General features: G+C 46.0%; 1 protein-coding gene across 1 annotated transcript in view; it reads right to left on the bottom strand.

Moving 5' to 3' along the window:
* Positions 1–19,688, bottom strand: part of LOC147710001 (saoe class I histocompatibility antigen, A alpha chain-like) — a 323,941-nt gene that overhangs the window by 248,188 nt on the left and 56,065 nt on the right. Inside the window, exons 2-3 of the mRNA XM_086919304.1 lie at positions 8,507–8,776; positions 7,256–7,528 (exon numbers count right to left, since the gene is read on the bottom strand). Coding sequence (XP_086775430.1) covers positions 7,256–7,528; positions 8,507–8,776 — 543 coding nt within the window. The remainder of the gene's footprint in view (positions 1–7,255; positions 7,529–8,506; positions 8,777–19,688) is intronic.

Below are 19,688 nucleotides of genomic sequence, written 5' to 3'. Positions count from 1 at the left end.
CATGCAAGGGGGGCCGGCGCTCCAGGAGCCCACTCACTCAGCAAGCCTTTTCTGACTTCTGCTGCTTATGAATGAAATGGTGCGCACCATGCCCGCCACCAGTGACATGGCCTCTTATAATAAATTAAATTGTGCGCACGCATGCTGGGCCCCAGCCGGGCCTTAGAGGCACTTCATAAATTAAATGGTGCCTGTTTCGGATATTTGTATGATTCCAAGTGTATGACTTAGACATGACTCTGATACATGGAAGTCATTTAACAATTATTTCTTACGCTGTGCACCAGTTAATTTAGAGTTTCTCGTTCCTCAAATGAGTGTAATTTCTCACATTTTTATGTTTTTCCTTATCTTCATAGCTTGATTTTGCGCGCAAAAAAATGTCACTCATGTTTATTAAAATGTCACTCATAATTACTCTGAAATTATGAAAATGTCACACATGGCAATCTGAAACCTTGGCAGCTATGCTCTTCCTATAGTTTAGAGGTGTGCAAACTTAATTGATCACTGATATATTCAACAATTAAAGAGAGCCTTATGGAAACATGGTGGCAGCTTGACTGACACATATTGGAATGGTGTATCTACTCTGATTAGTTTGGAATTACAGGCAGGACCCTTAAGGAAATACAGCGGCCCAAAGTACATTGTTGGTCCTTTTTTAGAATTTCTCTATCTGTAATGTTGAATGGATGATTTATTGAATGTCCCAAGATTTAAGTTTGAGGGAACTTTAGATGGAAGACATGTTCAGATGAGACCCGAAAAATTGTCACAGGTTGAAAAGTCGACATCCCATCCCTACATTGCTTTCAAGAATTACAGGGTTCCCTAGAAGATACTGTATATGTGCAGATAGGATCTCTACTTTTGTTTATTTCCCAAAAATGTGTATGCAACCCTAGGTTCTGTTCAGAGTCTTGTTCCATGTTTTATAAATATTTGTTCACTGTGAGCACTGCGTCATCTGCAGTAATTTTGAGACATAAGAAATTTATATTGTTTCTATACCACAATTGTAAGACTTAAAAACGTTTTTTGTTGTAAATCAAACACAATATTGTGTCCTGTACCTCTCTTTAAATCCTGAATATGCTATAAGTTTTTATGTTTGCATACCTCTAAAGTAGAGCAAGTGGTGGTGGTGACAAATGAATCCCAGGGTACTTATTCTTAGTCTAGGTAACGTGTTCCGGGCAATTCAATACCATACAGACAAAATACTGCGCACACAACTAGACCTGCTTTTGAATGAAAATGCTACATCTCAATTGTTTTGATTCACATATCTTTCAACCATCTGGGCTACCAATGGATAGTACTGATATATTCCAGAATTATCTCTTTAAGATATTTTAGCATTCAGGTTTGGCAAAGTAAAGTAAATAAATTTGTTCTAATCCAGGCCGGGCTGAAAACCAAAATTAGCCATAGGGAAAAATATTCTAAGCAGCCTCACAGTGTAAGAGGCTGTGATTAGAAGAGGGGTATAGCTGTCTCATGGCTGTCCATCCTGCTCAGAAAGCAACCTCCAGCTTGTCTGGGAAATGCCACAGCGAGCCTTACTCAACAGTTACAAAAATGTCAGGAACTAGCCTGATATGGTTTCTGATGTCCTCCACTTTTTATGGAGTTACCAGATCAAACAGTGCCCCAACGCTTCTGATCATTCTTTAGATTAAACGTTAAATGAGTTCCAGAGATTGAAAGGCATTGTTAACGTGCAATACACATTGAATGCATTACATCTTGGCAAGACCTAGTCAATCCCTACATCTAAGGAAGCTGTAATGATCCTTTGTAAACCGACCTAACACTCTTTTGCAAGAGTGGGAGCGAATAGCTGCATTTATTTTTACAAAGCACTCCCCAAGTTGTCAGCATGCTGTACAAGGAGCCATGGTGAAGTCTTGCTTCAACGTACACAAATACTCTGGACAAGCAACCAGGGGCGTAACACAGGCCCCCCGCATCCCCCGCAGTGCGGGTGGCCCACAAGCTGCAGGAGGCCCCCTCAGCACTGCACTTCGGTGGGGGAGATCCTGATAGAGTCCCGAGGGGGGCCCCTCTGTACCTTGCAGGGGGGCCCCCTCAATTATCGTTACGCCACTGCTTGGGAGAAACAGATTTGTAGCATTTGCTTGCCACACAGACCTTTTAAAAAGTGGATTTCTTCTTTTTTTAATATAATATGTGATTACATGCCCATCTGTTCGCAATATTAGGGGGTCATTAGGTCGTCCTGCCTGACCGTTGATAGGCCACATTGTGACATGGTTTCGTTTCTGCTCCTCTCGGTGTCTCGCACCAGTTGAAAATCCACCAGAGACATGCGGCGCTCTGGGCTCTGATGTCAGCATAAAGAAGGAATGCCTGTTGACTTCAAGGGGAGACTACTTGGGGTTTTGTCCAAATTAATGTGTGCTAACATAGGCCTCTGTTTTGTCAATCTGTTTCAACAGACCGCCTCCAGATACTTGTAAAATTCAGCACCAGTTTCAGTATATAAAGGAATTAGAGTTTTTAAAGTACAATATGGGATTTTTAATGCTGTCAGTTGGCACAACAATGTCAGTCTATCCACTTTATCGAAAGTGGCAGAGAAACTGATATAGGCTGCGTGAATAGACTGCCTTTTATGCCTTACATAGTGTTTCAAAATGACACCTAACGCTGTCAGGTTATCTAAGTATGAAGACTGCGTGCAACATTTTCATTGCTCTATTGGAACGATGTTGAGTTTCTTACCCAGTCTGAAAGGGAGTCTACACCTGTTTTTGTGAACACATTGCCAGAGGCATTGAGAGGTGTGACATGTGGATAATTACTTGGGTCATTTTAAAGTCCCTTTCAAACAGTGGCATCAATATGCTTCCCCTCCAAGAGCTTGGGGTCTGCCCTGATATCATATATTCTTTATCTAGTGGGGTCAAAATTACTCCCTTGCTTTCTGTGTCACTTTCCATTATTGAGATGAATATTTTGTCTGGTCTCTGAGCACCTGCTTTTCTCATCAGTCTGATCAATTCCACAATCCAGGACAGTGGTGTAGCAAGGGGGGGTGGGGCATACATTTTGGGGCGATGGCCTCTCCCCTGCTCGTACATGCGGCCACATTTGGGCAAACGCGGAATCGATCGCCGAAACTTCCCCTGCGCTCTTAAGGCCGCCACAGGGTGACAAAGACTGGAACCGCCACAGGTGGCAAAAGACCAGGCTACGCAACTGATCCTGAAAAAGTCATGGGACTCGTTAAGGGCTATGGTTGTACTCTAACTGTGCTAACTGTCAGAAAAAGTATAGTATAGTCATTGCAAAGCAATCTAAAGTGGCTGTCTGTGCGCCCAGTCACTCATGTCGTGTGTCACAATGCCCTCCTCCTCCTAAATTGTATCGTTCTGAGACGAATTCGGAAGGGTAGGAGCAGCCGCAGGTACTGGTCAATCATCTAACGACTTTTCTGGACGTATTATTAAAAAGCCTTCCTGAGCTCTGCCCCGTCCGGACCCCTTCTTCCGGGGCCCCCACCTACGCTCCCTGCACAGGGCCACCATGAGCCTAGAGCCGGCCCTGCACCTTGGCTCGCGGGCACTTGGCACCACCAGTTCCTCGTGGGGTCTGCTCACACAAAGTCCCATTTTAAGATTAGCCCAGGGTGTCTCCGAGCTCGGGGTGCATCATAGAGACAAAAGGTTACAGAATGTAGTGGTGCCCCAGGCCTCACATTTAGGAAATTCTCCTTAGCTAATTCTAGTTTCACGGTGGCCATAGTTTGTGATGTCTGAAAACAAGTGAAGCTGGCTTGACGGATTTCTTGAAGCTGGAAGAGACAGCCTTACTGTGTGTCCTAGGGCCTGCAACAACATGGCCTCGAACCCCGTGCCTCTGACAGCTGGTATAAAGCAACAGCGTCCCCTTAAGCAGGGTCCTATTTTAGCACCAGGCCACCTGCGCGCTTCACGGACAGAATCATACTTATTATCCCGGGGTCTCATTAGAATGCATTTTATTTCCATTTTACTTGTGGGATAAAATCACACACCCTCTTGAAATCATGTCGTGTTTGGCACAAAGATGATACCGAAGGAAAAGTAGTGCACACCATTCTTGAAATGTGGTTGAAAAAGTTCCCAGTTGCTTCTCTAATTATTTGCTGTGCTTCGATTTGTGCATATATGCGGAGTAGATGTGCAGGGTGTGATATGCTATTTATTACCAATATTGAGATTGGGGAGAGCCATGAAGAACAAGAACCGAATATGGGTGTTATTTAACCAAAACCCAGATGTAATGGGGTAAGATTGCACTGAAGAGATGCATGACTGTTAGGACAGTTGTTTACCTGTGTAAATAATTGTTACAGCCAGTCTGTGAGGAAGTAAAAACATGTTTTCATCCTTTCAACTTTCTGTGGTAAAAACTTGAATTTGACCTTGCACTGTAGTAATGTATGAATGTACGTATGTTAGTACAGTAGCACTAAATAACGTTCATGGGCCATATTTATTTTCAGTGCCATCACATACAAATAAGTGAAAACTGCATCTCAGTCCAATCTGTACTTATAAACAGTGACTAATGTGAGCCGGTGGTTTCCAGTGCTCAGCACCGGCACTCAATCAATCAACAGCACGGGTGCTTTTCATGAGCACCAGTTAAGAGCACATTTATTAACAGGGGGAGTTGAGTGATGTGCCCAGAATCACTGAATGTTTAGCAGCAGCCGAGACTCAAACTTGGTTCTCCCACTCCGAAGTTGGCAGCTCTGGTCATTACGCCACATCCTTTCCCCACTTTCATGGTTTTGTTTTAGGCGGCACTAACAGGAGAAATGGGCTGGTGCAAGCTGCCTCCCAACGAGAGCCTCTGACAAATTAACCTTGTCAGAGGTCTTCAAACACTTAGCCCTCCCTAAGCAAAATGTTTTGATGTCGGGCCCCCCCGTCCAAAACTTTATGACAAGGATTGGGTGAGTGGGCGGGACGTGGCTGCCTGTAGGGAGCAAGGCTTATGAGATGATTTCAGGAATACTTTTTCTATAGCTTATGAACCGCCCTAAATATGAGACTTATAAAACAGCAAATGCATCAAACTAAAACAGATATTATCCCAACAAACCGCTCCCTGTAATTGGGGTGTTGTGAGCCCCTAACACTCTTTGACCCCAATGCAACTATACCTGCTGCACAAAAGATAACTGCAGTCCTGAATAGCAGGCTACTCCTCTGCATCTTTTACCTCTTCCCCACCATGACGGACCATCACCTCGGTCCCAATGCGCGAAAGGAAAATAAGCTCTGATGCCCCTTTTTTAAAGGTAGACAGTCATGGGCCCCTCATATCCCTGGGCCCCAGTCGTGGCCCAGGGATTTGAGGGGCCCATGTTCAGTGTTGTGAGGCGAGAGAATGGTTTTGGTGGGTGTCAGGAAGTTTGTCGCTCTGAGTGTTCCCAGAATGTTAAGGGTCATGCGGTAGTTCTAAGTCGGTGCAAGACAGGTCAGGGGAACAAAACCAGTTGAAAATAACCCCTGGGTAGACAGAGAGAGTGGGTCTCTAGTCAAGCGAAAATGCAACAGTTACTCTGTCAGGATAAATTAGAGAAGGTCACTATATCCCTATTCATCTATAGGTGCAGAGTGAAAGAAACCCAGTCGAGAATAAAATAGTACTTGCAGACCGGCGAACGCTGGAAAACAGGTAACATTAGTGACATTATCACTTGACAGATGGAAGCCTATAAATTATAGACACAGAAGCTAAAATGAGTTTTGTTTTATACACCTTTAGATAAATCTATAAAGACAGAGCCCTGATGAGAATCCGTTGAGTGAACATACCGGGTTCGAAACGCGTTGGCGCAAAAAGAGAGTAGACATCAGTTTTCTAATAGACTAAAGAATTAATTTATGGTCTATTTTTTGGAAAGAATATTTGGTTGCATTAACTTGTTGTCTATCAAATTTTTGAGTTCAATCATTAATTGTTTATTTACTCTGAGTCCATAGCGTGACTCTTGTCTTTGCAAGAAAATGAATGCTTGTTTTGTGTTTATATATCAAAATGAATAATTGTGTAAATACAAATGATGTATTTATGTTATAAAAATGTTTTGTGTAGTAAATAGTTGTTTTTATGTGTGAACAAAGCAAAACATAAAGTGTCCTTTTCATATGTCAAATAGTAAAAAATTGAAAATAATAGACAAAAGAGGGTAAGAGTAAAATATACCCAATTACCCAGGAGTTTCTCTTGGTTTTTCCTCAAAATAGAGGATCTAAAGTAAGTGTGCGGTTGGCATTTTGTTCTTTCAAATAACTATAACTTATGGTCCAGCGGATTGCACGTCCCAGGATCTGACTCCCCCCTTTTTCATCCTACACTCCCCTGGCATCTTTTGCGAAACACCGCTGCAGGAAAAACTTGCTGACCTCCTGCCACTATATAACTTTCTTCACGGTCGGATGTAGATTCGCACGGCAAGTAATTAACATGCATTTCAAATGTTATCGGTATCATATTTGCAAAAGTTAAAAAACTTAATGTCTCAGATCAGGGAGACCTGGGGTGAAGGACAGCAGAAGAAAAAGAGTTCACCTAAACAACAGATGAACACTGGCGGTGTAAGGAAATGGCAATTTGCTGGCGCTCCTTTAACCTTCAAAGGAAGTGACATATGGCTATTGAAACCAATTAGAAGGCACCAAAGAAGAGGGACACAGGGGTCAACCAATGGTAAGCAGCAAGTGGGAATAAAGTAATTTCATTGAATACAGAAGGCCTTGCAGACAGCGCATGTGCACAGACTAGGCTCAACCTAAAAAAATGCGTGTGAGAGGAGCTATGGAGAGAGGAGGGGCGCTTCTGGAGAGCGAACTTGTGGAGAAGGAGACCAGCAGGGCGCCAAGAAACAGACTGTCACAGCCGGCGCCACCAGCGTTAAAGACAGCCCTGGTTCAACTTAGAAGACAAAGGTAAAAAAAACACAATTCTCACCACCCACAATGGCAGGGAGTAGAATGCAAGGAAAGAGCGCGAGCGTGGGTGGGGCGTAATCAGAGCACGGGCTTCATGTAGTGGTACAAAGCCCCCACTGTAACACTTTACCTCTCACACACAGCAGTACCCCCGAGTGGTCCATTGGGGGAGGTGCAGACCGGACCTCACAGGGGCACCAAACAAACCACAGCCCCCCTGAGTGTAACAGTGTGCTCCCACCTGTCCGCCCCCACCAACATAAACCCCCATCACCCACCTGTCTGCAGCCTCTCCTCCCCGAACTTCAGGTATTTCTTCAGGTACTCGATGCACCTCCCCTCCATGTACTCCTTTTCTCGCTGGATGAAGATCCTGTCCGAGTTCCATCGGTCCTGTGTGATCTTGGCCGCATCCATGGCTGCCGTGTAGGTCAGTCTGTCCATGTCGAAGCTGATGAGGTCGTGTCCGTCAAAGGCAAATTGATCAAACCCCCCCACGGAGCCGTCCTCCCGGAGCTCACAGCCGTACATCACCTGAAACATGTGAAGACCTGAGGGGGACAGGAGAGTTAGGGAGTGAGGGGCTGAGGGAAGAACAGACACCTCTAGGCAGAGACAGTAAGGAGACATAGCCCCCTCTGGAGGGCCTGGGAGAGTCTGTTTCGAGGGGGGGAGCAGCAGAGAGTAAAGTAAAGGTCCTGAGACCAGAGGTGAAATGAGAGCGGGGGAGGAGGTAGAGTGAGAGTCCCGATGTCTCAGGCAGAGAGCGGGGGAAGCAAAGAAAATCCCTCATCCCCGCCCTCTCCTCTTCTGTGGAGCCCTTCACTGAACCTTAAAGCCAAACCCCACATGGACATGAGGGGGAGTGGCAAAGGGAGGGGAGCGAGGGTGTGACACCTCAAGTCAGAGTGTGAGGGGAACCCCTCCATGGAACCATCTATAGAGGTGGGGGGGTGGGAAAGTGAGGGCCTGACGGAGGAGGTCAAGGGTGGCAGGCAGTCAGTGTAGAGAAGAAAGGATAACCCTCCTCCGACTGGTCTATCCCCCTAACGAGGAGGGGCATAATGAGATCGGACGGAGGGCAGCACAGAGTTTGTCTGTCGGAGGGTAGGGAATAGTGAGGCCCTTTTGTGGGGGGTGGAGTGGCCTTGTTACCGCTGCACAGAACCACCAATGTCAGTTTCTGCACTTGAAAATATTATGAGTGACTGCGTCTACCACCCCCTTCCCCAGTCACTCACATCCCAAACACGGACTCTCCTCTGACCTCTCACACCCCCTCTTCTTGGGTCCCCTCCCCAAGTCAAGATCAATTCACAGTCATACAACACAGTACAGTTTGTTTCCCCCCTCCCCGTGTCCTTCTTCCAACACCCCTCAACTCCCACATGTCACTCACCACCGGTGTGGTTGCCCCTCCCCCAGTCTAACTGCCCCCTCTCTCTGGTGACACTCATCCCCGGTCTGGTGACACCTCATCCAATGTCACTCACCCCCGGTCTGGTTGCCCCTCCACCGTTGTCACTCACCCCCGGTCTGGTTGATTCGCTCCATCGTGGTCCTTACATTGGCCTTGTGCACCTGCTCCGTTCCACGGCTAATCTCAGTGCTCCTCTCCCAGTACTTGGGGTCCTCGGCGGTGATCCGCTCCATCCAGGGGACCTGAGGCTCCATTCTGCGGCTCTCACTGGTGTAACGGACAATGGGGACGTCATCCACGTATCCCACGTAGGAGAACTGGGGGAGCCCGGGGAGGGGCCCCGAGAGGGAGGACTCAAAGTACAGGAGGGAGTGTGACCCTTGGAGGGAGAGAGGGTTAGAGGGTTACAGTAGAGAGCGCACACCCCTTCCCCACATACCTTCCCCCCATACAACTGTACCCCACCTCCAATACTCCACCCCCCTCTACACTTCATGTGACTCTTCCAAATACTGGCGGAGCCCGGGGAGGGGCCCGTGGGGGATAAGTAATGGAGGGAGCGGGAGCCTGTGAGGTTGAGGTGGACACAGAGGGTCAGAGAAGGACATCACTGCAAATACCCCCCCAATCAGTGAGACTCCCTCCCTTCCTGTCACTCCTAGAGATCGTGAGTCTCTGGGGGCGAGGGGGGGAACCTCTCATGGAGCTGCATGAAAGGTGCCTCCACCCCCGTCGTGGCCCTCCCCCCCCCCAACAACTACACTGCCCCCAGTTGCCACTCCTCCCCTTTCACCGTCTTGGACACCTCAGGGGGCACAAACACAACAGGAGCAATGGGGGGTTAGTTCCATAGGATTACGCTGTTTGAGGCGGTGAGAACACTGCAGGGCCTATATTTACAAAACCATTCCCCTTCAACGCTGATTGTGGGGGTCCTAGATGTATTTAACACCCTCACACCTCATTGAGCAGGAGAAGGGTAAGAAACCCCAAGAGAGCCTCCCATGCAAACCACTCTGTTATTGACCTCGGAAGGATTAAAGGCTGAGTGTGCCTTGCAATGCTTTTAACCCAATGACTGAGGGTGAAACACCTGAACACACAAAGCTGGGATCGAAAAATAACAATCCAGAACCCCAAAACTGGGGAGCAAGGTGTGGTAGGGAAAAAGGGGGTCAAGTCAAGAGGGGCTGAGTCATGAAAAACCAAGTCTGGCAGTCAAATGTTTTCTTTTTCAAACTCTGCCACAAAAAAATGTAACAAGTACAAATGTGACACTAGATCTGCTCATTTACTTAACTGATCACAAAGAGGCTGCTTTTTAAAATATCTTCTGGGGTTCAGGCATCTGCAGCAGAGATGTGTGTGTTCATCAACTTTTACGGCACAATAGTACTGTCATATGGATACTTCGTTACATATATTGCGTTAAGTTAGCATGAGTGCATTACATGTTTAAACAGCCTTTTTTCCTTCGGCTTCAGTTTTGCACACGACACATACTTGTTGTTGTCGCCTTCACCCTAGAAGCGGTGAGGTGGTTTATTTGAGAATAATATGTTATTTCTATGCTATCAGCTTTGCCTGGTACACTTGGTACAACTGTCTGCACACTGAGAGCTGCACACTCTAAAATTAACCTAACACAAGGTTGCTGGGAGGCTTGATCCTCGCACCACATTAGACATAACACAAATAATGTTGATGCCAACATTTTGGGCTCTACGCGGGTTTAAGATAGAGTTACACGGAATGAACGTAGACACTTGGTGCTGCGCATGAAGAGAGCTGGTAGCTGTTGATGTGAACTGCTCCTACTGACATTGAGAGGTATGGGGCCGCCCTGCTAAAGCCCAAATGAGACCTTCTTAGATATAATATAATATGCTAGATAGGGTGCGCGAAATATAGGTGATATAGATTTCTATAGAAATTGCATTATAACATGCTAGCACCTTTTGCTTACTATGGATTAGTGACTATGCTGCTGACTCTGATTTTTATAATCTGCATTTTGGTATTATACAAGATACTGCGTTTGAGAACTTTGCATTGAATAATAAATATTTCAAACTTGCACTTGTGTTCTTTGACTCTCAGTTTTGGTTTGAAATGATTATATAACGAAAGAGTGTTCATGTGTTCCACGACTCCTGAGGTATTCTAAAGATCATGTTCTGGTTTGTCTAAGACATGGATCATTCCATAATGACCCATGAGACACCGTAGCTAGCTAGGTAAGGAGATTTCTGACACTAAGATGAGTTTTTGGATCAACCTAACTCACTGAGGTTCTAGATCTCTATGCACAGTTCGGTGGGAGAACGGAAACCATGCTACATGGCGCCCACGGTTCTTGTAATCAGGACCGCCCAAATTTAGCATGTGTTTTAATAGGCACGCCAGTTCCAGCAGTGGTTCCCACATTCACATTATTGGCTAATGGTAGTTATTTGCTTTTAAACAACGAATTATGTTGTGGTTTATTAATTGGTGTGGCATATGTGGTAACTATATCAGAGCGTGTAGTGTGCTGCAAGAATGTTCTATACCCACCCACGCATCGTTCTTCAGATGTCTCCATCTGGCCACGGATTCCAACCTTGGAAGCAAGATTCAATGGTTTAAGCAGAATAAGGGCCCTTTTGTCTCAAAAACAAGTGACCCTGAGTTCGGCCCGGGAAACTTATGTCCTTCACATAGCCAACACCCGCACAGAGGTGCAGGCGCTTTTAAATACTGATTTGCCGTTTCATTTCTGCGAGCTGGTACACCAGATATTTAATGCTTCTTCAACGACTGGGCTGGCACATTTTTTCAAGTTAGTCAGCAGTGGCCTCGTGACTACGTTTGAAAAGGTTTTTGGTATCATTCCCACGTTTTTCCACACTATTTTTTCGAGTTTGTTTGGTGGACTACCTGTGTTACTGGCTGTAGCCGCAGGCATTCTGTTGGTGTTTTTCTTCATAAAACATGGATGCCCATCCTGCGCAAGACGCCGTTCAACGCCTCCTGACACTGTGCCGTAATCGGATGCTCAATTACTATGGAACATTGCCGCTTGCAGCATTAAGCACGGCCTATAGATTGTCATTTCGGTTCACCGACTTCACGTGTGTCCAACCTGTGTTTCACTGCCTGAGCTGCGAGTTCGATTGGGCCATTGATTTGTGCCTATGCTTGAGGACTGCTCCTGACGTCGATTTTGATCAGCTAATGCGTCCCGTGGTGGCTCATGAGTTGATCTGTTCTGGCGAAAGAGTTATGGCCTTGGCAGCAATAAATGGAGTTCTGGGCCAATGGGAGATCTCTGCAGCGGCGGATGCCTTTCTGACACACAGCGATCTGGTGAACCCACCGAGTTGTCCTCTGACGTTACAGGAGGATCCGATGCTGGAGGATGTTCTTTCCCATTGCTGAATTGGATTGCAGAACTGTTTTCGGATGATGGCAGTGATTTCATGCTGGAGGCTGTTGCAACTTTCTTTGCATATACTTTCCAATCGTGAGATGCCTGGGAGGAATGCTTTGTTGTGAAATATGACTTTCCCCTCGCTGAATTGGAGGGATGGACTACGTTCAGCTGATGGAGAGTATAGTCACGTGATGTCGCTGAGGATAACGTCAACATGGCACATGACTTTGGATATCGGATAAGTGCCTTAAATTTTTTTTTCTCTCTTACAGACATTTGGATTGATGCGGCCTGGTCCTACATTTCATAATTTTGAGACCTGGCGAATAACTTTTGGTTCGAAAGTTTTGTTTTTGTTTTTAGACTTGAGGCCACTGTAGGCATTCGTACATATTCATTCATACATATTTTTTTAGCTTATTTTAGCTCAAGATTATTGAACTTTGCTTTCAATCTTTGTATCTGATTTAGTATTGCCTTTTCCCTTATGTTTGACGGTGCTCGGACCAATGGGGGGGTGTCATATGGATACTTCGTTACATATATTGCGTTAAGTTAGCATGAGTGCATTACATGTTTAAACAGCCTTTTTTCCTTCGGCTTCAGTTTTGCACACGACACATACTTGTTGTTGTCGCCTTCACCCTAGAAGCGGTGAGGTGGTTTATTTGAGAATAATATGTTATTTCTATGCTATCAGCTTTGCCTGGTACACTTGGTACAACTGTCTGCACACTGAGAGCTGCACACTCTAAAATTAACCTAACACAAGGTTGCTGGGAGGCTTGATCCTCGCACCACATTAGACATAACACAAATAATGTTGATGCCAACATTTTGGGCTCTACGCGGGTTTAAGATAGAGTTACACGGAATGAACGTAGACACTTGGTGCTGCGCATGAAGAGAGCTGGTAGCTGTTGATGTGAACTGCTCCTACTGACATTGAGAGGTATGGGGCCGCCCTGCTAAAGCCCAAATGAGACCTTCTTAGATATAATATAATATGCTAGATAGGGTGCGCGAAATATAGGTGATATAGATTTCTATAGAAATTGCATTATAACATGCTAGCACCTTTTGCTTACTATGGATTAGTGACTATGCTGCTGACTCTGATTTTTATAATCTGCATTTTGGTATTATACAAGATACTGCGTTTGAGAACTTTGCATTGAATAATAAATATTTCAAACTTGCACTTGTGTTCTTTGACTCTCAGTTTTGGTTTGAAATGATTATATAACGAAAGAGTGTTCATGTGTTCCACGACTCCTGAGGTATTCTAAAGATCATGTTCTGGTTTGTCTAAGACATTGATCATTCCATAATGACCCATGAGACACTGTAGCTAGCTAGGTAAGGAGATTTCTGACACTAAGATGAGTTTTTGGATCAACCTAACTCACTGAGGTTCTAGATCTCTATGCACAGTTCTGTGGGAGAACGGAAACCCTGCTACATGGCGCCCAACGGATTGGTTGGCCGTATTTCATGACACTCGAGTAGTATATCATTCAATCCTTAACACCTTCATTCCCGTTTCCGGTAAACGGTGGTGTCGGAAAAACCTACCTATTTTTGAAATAGGTCTTTTCAAGCTTGAATTTTTCTATAAACGGTTTCTTTGACTTACTACCCAGTTGTGCTACAAACTGTTCTTTGTCTCTTTACACTTCCTGTGCTAACATGGCCGTGGAAATTGCGCAGCATAGCCGAGTCGCGGTTCGCGACCACTTGCGGGCATATAATGTGCCTGCGGAAGGCTTGGCTGTGGTTCTAGTGGTGAGTGCGGAACATGCGTACCCGTACGAATTGTTTTATTCCTGGGTAACATTTCCGGAAATGGATGCTAATTCGGGTGTCTATCATTCATACACTGCCTCGGCTGTACCAGCGGCTTATGCTCCGTACAGGGCACTGGAAGTACCTATCGATGCTTGGCAGCACGGAGTTTGGTTTGGTGGCGTCCTACCCCATTCTTTAACGGCTCCGAGGTTAGGTCCTTTGTCCATTCCGGGCACAAATTGGCCCGCTTTGGGTGGATTTACTCCTCATCCTAATCGCACTACTTGTAGTGTAGCTGACCTGCGGCGTCTTCATGAGGTCGCGGTTGGAGTGATTAGAGCGCTTGTTCATTACATTGGTCGTAATATTCATGGCGCAGCCCCCGCAGGTGCGCAGCTTCGGGCAGAACAGGCTGGTTTGAAAATCAGTCCTGTCTTGGTGAATTCCGTTATGGGCAGAAAGCCAGACAATAAGGATGATTTTCCTTACTGGCTTGCCGAGAAATTCGACCAGCTGGAGGCTGTGTTTCCTAATACGACTCCGGGTGAAAAACACCGGATTCTTACGCTTAGTTTACCAAAAGATTTAGCCCCGGAACTTGTTGACTGTGAGACATGGGGTAAGACTTTTGCAGCGGTTTACTCGAGGTGCTTTGGCACACCGTCAGTGTCGAACCTGTCTGCGATCCTCAAACGTGTTCAGGATGATCACGGACCTGAGTCGGCGGTTGAGTTGGGTATGCGCCTGAACGGTTCATTTGAGACAGTTTGCGGTATTATCCTTGCCAATGTAAAAGGGGATGCAGTGAACTTTCAAGTGGCCAATGGTCTGGCGTTAATTCCCGATGCCGAGAAACCCCGTCAGCTGGCAAGAATTATTGTGGCGGCTTATAAAATGGTTGGCCGCAATTCTAAGGGTGTGAAGGTTTTTCTTGAAAAAGAAAAGAAGCAGCCCCAGGGGCAGTCTTCGGAAACAGGTGGACAGCCCAGGTCCAAAAAACAAAATTGGCCTAAAAAGCAGAATCAGGGTAAGCAACAACAACAACAGACACAGGTCTCGAGTCCGGCGCCTTCACAACCTGCGCAGTCAGAGCGAGTTTATGAATTGCGCGATCGCGCTACGATTAAATCGCCTGACAGATATCAGGCATCTGACCAACGCTCTCCTCGTTCCTTTCAGGACTCATCGGCTCCGTCAACCGGTGGTGGAGGGGGCGGCAGGGGCAGGGGTGGTCAGCAAGGACGTGGCCAGCCCCGCACACGAAGTGAAGGGGATCAGCGGGACGACTCTACGCCAAAGAGACCGCAGTTTGCCAAGAAGAAAGTCGCAGCCTTAACGGCGCATCGATATGCCCCAGATAGTGAGAACGCGGCTTCGGAATCTGACGTGGGCTCTGACCTTGCTGGACAGCGCGGCGGAGATTACCATAGTGAGAGAGGCCCTCCGTCCACTGTTGAAGGTGACAGCGACTGACACTTATGTTGTAATCGAAACAGCTGATACACATGTTGCTCCCCCTGAAAGACTTTTTGAAATTGTCCTGTTAATTGAAGGTGACATGCAGCGAACTGTAAAAGGGGTATTTTGGGAAAATATTTCGGATACGTATGACATTTTGCTTTCGGAGGCTGACTGGCCCCCACCTTTTGTTCTCGCAGCTCCGCGAGGGGAGGAGGTAATCCTCCCCAGTTTCGCGCACACTGTGCCGAGAGTGGAAGCGCTGCATTTTGCAGAAGAGTGGGCTCTGGCGCTTGCGCCGGCTGTGTACCGGAATCAGTGTGGCTGGGATAAATTGTCCCCTAGCCATGAGATTCCATTGCGGTCGCAGCCTCAGCCACAACCCCAGTATCCCATACGGCGTGAAGCTAAAGCTTCGGTCGCGGCTATCCTTGAACAATTGGAATATCAAGGTGTAATTGAAACGTGTGTGTCACCGATGAATAATCCTCTTTTTACTGTTAACAAGCCGGACGGCTCATATCGTCTGGTTTTGGATTACCGGCATTTGAACTCGCATTGCCGTAACTGTGCAGTACAGAATACACACGGCTCTGCCCTAGTGAATAGTCTTGAGCGTAAACGGTTCAAAACCACGCTTGACATTTCCAATGGTTTTTATGCACATAGATTAGATGGTCTAAGTTCCCAATGGACCAGTTTCACTTGCGGCGGCGTACAAAAAATGTTTAAACGACTCCCAATGGGATATAAAAATAGTCCTGGAGTGTTTTCCGCCCGCATAGTCTCTCTTTTGGAGAGTTTCGATCCAGTTGCATGTTCGTATGTGGATGACATTTATCTCACAGACGACGAGCTTTGGGTGCATCTGTGTCGAGTAAACAGCATAATTTGTAACTTTGCAGACATGGGTTACAAGTTTAACTTTGCAAAATCACACATTGCGGAGTACACAGTGTTGTTTCTAGGTTATTAACTTAACCATGAAGGAAAGGGATTGGCTCCTCACTTCCTGGAGAAGTGCGCACAGTTGCGCTCTCCGACAACGCTGAAGAAATTACAGTCTTTACTGGGTTTTTTAAATTTCGGGAGGACATACATTCCGGAATATGCCCAGCGTATCAAGCCTTTATATGCCTTGGTACAACCATCTTTTTCCAAATCATGCTGGCTGCCTGAGCATTCAGCCATTCTGCAGTCTTTGCAGGCTGATTTGCTCACTTCTGACTACTTACAGACCCGTGATAACCAAACCAACCTGGTGATAAGAATAATCCCTGGGACGGTGGGTTTCACGTACCTGACTTTTAATGAGGGGGATACTGTACCTATTGCTTACAAGTCACACTTGTACACTTCGGCTGAACTGCGTTTTTCCACTGTGGAGAAAGTTTTAACGGCTGTGCAGATGGCAATTCTTAAGGAACGTGCCCTGTCACAGGGAAAGCGCATGTTGGTTGTTACCCCGTGTCCGGCCTTGGAGGCGGTCACGAAAGCCAGTGTACCGAATTCTAAAGCTTTGCACCCTCGGTGGATTCAGTGGGCTACATCCTTGACATCTCAGGATGTCACGTTTATTTTTGACGCCGCTTTACGGTCGCAGGAGTATTTACAGTATGAATTTGTTCATCCTGCTCCTTTAGCAATGCGGCCGTTGGAGGATTTCCACTGTATCATTTACACGGATGGTTCGGCGCAGGTTGCGCATGGCTCTAAACATGCCTACGTTTCCGCTTGCGCCATTGTGGTCGGTGCCATGGTGAAAGATGAGTTCAAGTCCAGTGTCGTGCACACGCAGACGCTTGGGGACTGCACCGCACAATTAGCTGAGCTGCGTGCTCTGATGCTAGCATTGGAGTACGCTGATCCTTGTGTGACGACTTTAATCGTGAGTGATTCTTACTACTGTGTCCAGTCTTATAATGAGAACTTGTTCTTTTGGATTCAGAATGATTTTCGTGATTCCAAAGGTAGCACAATAAAACATAAAATGATCTGGGTCCGAGTGGCGGAACTTAAAGAGAAACTGCCGCTCGTGTTTGTGATTCATACTCTCGGTCACCAGCGCGTGGGAGTCCACGCTGTTGGCAACTCGCTTGCTGATGAAGCAGCGAAGTCAGCGGTATCAAAATACTTAGTTGCAGCAGTCACGAGGTCCAAAGGCAAAATAGATGATGACATCTTGGCAGCTGTGGCTGCCACGGAGAAGGGAGGTAAATATCCTGCGGGGTTCCCTTCGAAGTACACATACCACTTAAGTCCCGATAAGGTTCCTTATGTGAAAATTCCTGAAGTTGGAGAGCGTCTAGTTCCCAACTCGAATCGCAGAGCTTTTCTGATTACAGCGGCTCATGAAGGTGTGGCGTCTGCGCATGCGGGCGTCTCAGCCACTGTATCTCAGCTACAACAGAGGTTCTGGTGGCGGGGACTGTACAAACAGACGCGCGATTATGTCCTTATGTGTGACATTTGTCAGCAGATTAAGCCTTCTACTGCTGCGCGTCCGCCTCAGACACAGTTGTACATCTCTAATAAACCACTTGGTTGTGTTTATTTGGATCACTGCGGTCCTTTTTCTTCTGATACTGCGTATAAATACATCTTAGTAGCAGTTGACTCATGCACACGCTTTGTATGGGTATGGCCGCATCGAAGCGCTGATTCGCGAACTGTCATTAAGGATTTGCGTGTCTTTGTGGGAATCTTTGCTTGTGGTGCTTTCCATTCGGACCAGGGTCCGGCTTTCGCCTCTAAGGCGTATAAGGATGCTATGGTTTCGTTGGGGGTACAGGTGAAGTTTTCAAGTCCATACAGGCCTGAGGGCAATTCTGTTGTAGAAAGAATGAACCGCGACTTAAAGCAATCTTTGACAGCCCGTGTTATAGGCACTGGTAGAAACTGGCTGACCCACCTATATGGCGTGCAGCGTGCGCTTAATAATCTCCCTAGAAGGTCTCTGGGTGGGCGGACCCCATACGAAATGCTCTTTGGTATCAAGATGTACGTCCCTGACCTTGATGGTGCAGACTGCCAGGCCCAGGCCGCGGCCTTTGACGTAGATGAACATTGCAATGTTTTACAGGATCTACAAAAGACCAGAGACAGTCTTGCAAAGGAACACTTGCCCTCCACGTCGGATGATGCTTTGCAGATCCCGGTAGTTGGCTGGCTACCCCAAGTTGGAGAACTGGTTCGAGAGAAGATCGATAACAAGAAAGAGTTTGGTCCCTCATTTCGAGCGCCGGTTCGAGTCCTTGGAGTGAAGGGCACAAGAACAGTCATTTTACCACCACTTCCAGGTCGTAAAGAAAACAGATTTATTTCTATTGACAATGTCAAGACACACAGGGTGGCCGATTCTTCATAGCATGACACCGGCTGTATCCTGTCCTTCCATGGTGAGGCACTCTGTGCTGGCTATTACATCTGGTGCAGATCAGGAGGTGTCCCTCGAGATGCCTGCCATATCAAGTCCTTTATTAAATACTATTCCTGTTACTAACATTGATGAGGTGACCTATGCAGATCCTGCTGATTTATCTATGTCCGATTTACATGCTCGTTTGGCTAACCAGTCCAGATTCTCTTTTGACTCTGATTCGGAACTTTCAAAGAAACCATCGACTATTGCAAAATATGCCACGTTGTTTAAAAAACATTTTTTAGTTCCACCTTGGACATACATTTGGCTGATACTGTTTTCATTTTATCTTTTTATGTCTATTGGTTTTGTGTTTTATTTTTTCCGCCTGATTGATGGCCATTATGTGAAAGAAAGAACAGGAATTCGGTACCTTAATGGAACTTTGGCCCCTCTATCCTCCTCACATTCAGCACACAGACTAAAGAGAGACTTACATTCAGTAGAGATTACTGCTTGGCCTGTCCTTGATGGGATTGTGTGGGATGCGGTTAGGTTTCAGATACATGGCCCCACAGAGGTTATTAATGTCCCTAATGTGCTTAGAGTAAACATGGGAGATGTGATTAAGCAAAATATTCGTTCTGATGATTGGGATCTTCAGGCCGTAGAAGCATTGTTCTCTGATTTGAAATATTATGCGGCCTTTGATGATGAGGATTTGTATTTAGATTCTGTCAATTATGGTGATTTGTTTTGTTACCAACATTATGGAAATCATTTCTTGCACAAGACAAGTTCCAGGCGGGTTCCTGTGAATTACACTCAGTGGGAACATTGCCCTACTCCTTTACAGGGGAGCTCAAGTACGTTTCTGGGAAAATACTCTTACTTTACAGATTTTAATCAATCAAATCCTGAGTCGTTTTATTTTAAAGTGAACCAGAAATTCATGCCCAAAGTTAGACTAACTGACACAAAATTGTTGTATTCAAAGTCCTTTCTAGAAAGGTTATCTGTGGATGGCTATGAGTTGTGGAAGGATGCTATTGACCTTAAATCGGTTTGGGGTACCAAAGATTGGCAGGTACAAGGCACTGAGGCTTTGCATCGTGCATGTCTCATCCCGAATCACATGTTGTTTTTAAATTCGACTATTTCCCAAACTACATGTTTTGGATTGGCTACATCTAAAAAATTAAATACCCCTACCATCCCTGATTTGGAAGAATATTCAGGTTGGAGTAATTTCACTACACTATCCATAAG

This window comes from Lissotriton vulgaris, chromosome 5, assembly GCF_964263255.1.
Source record: "Lissotriton vulgaris chromosome 5, aLisVul1.2, whole genome shotgun sequence".
Classification (NCBI taxonomy): Eukaryota; Metazoa; Chordata; class Amphibia; order Caudata; family Salamandridae; genus Lissotriton; species Lissotriton vulgaris.
The sequence above is the reverse complement of the archived record's forward strand: the minus strand, read 5'-3'. Positions and strand labels throughout refer to the sequence as shown.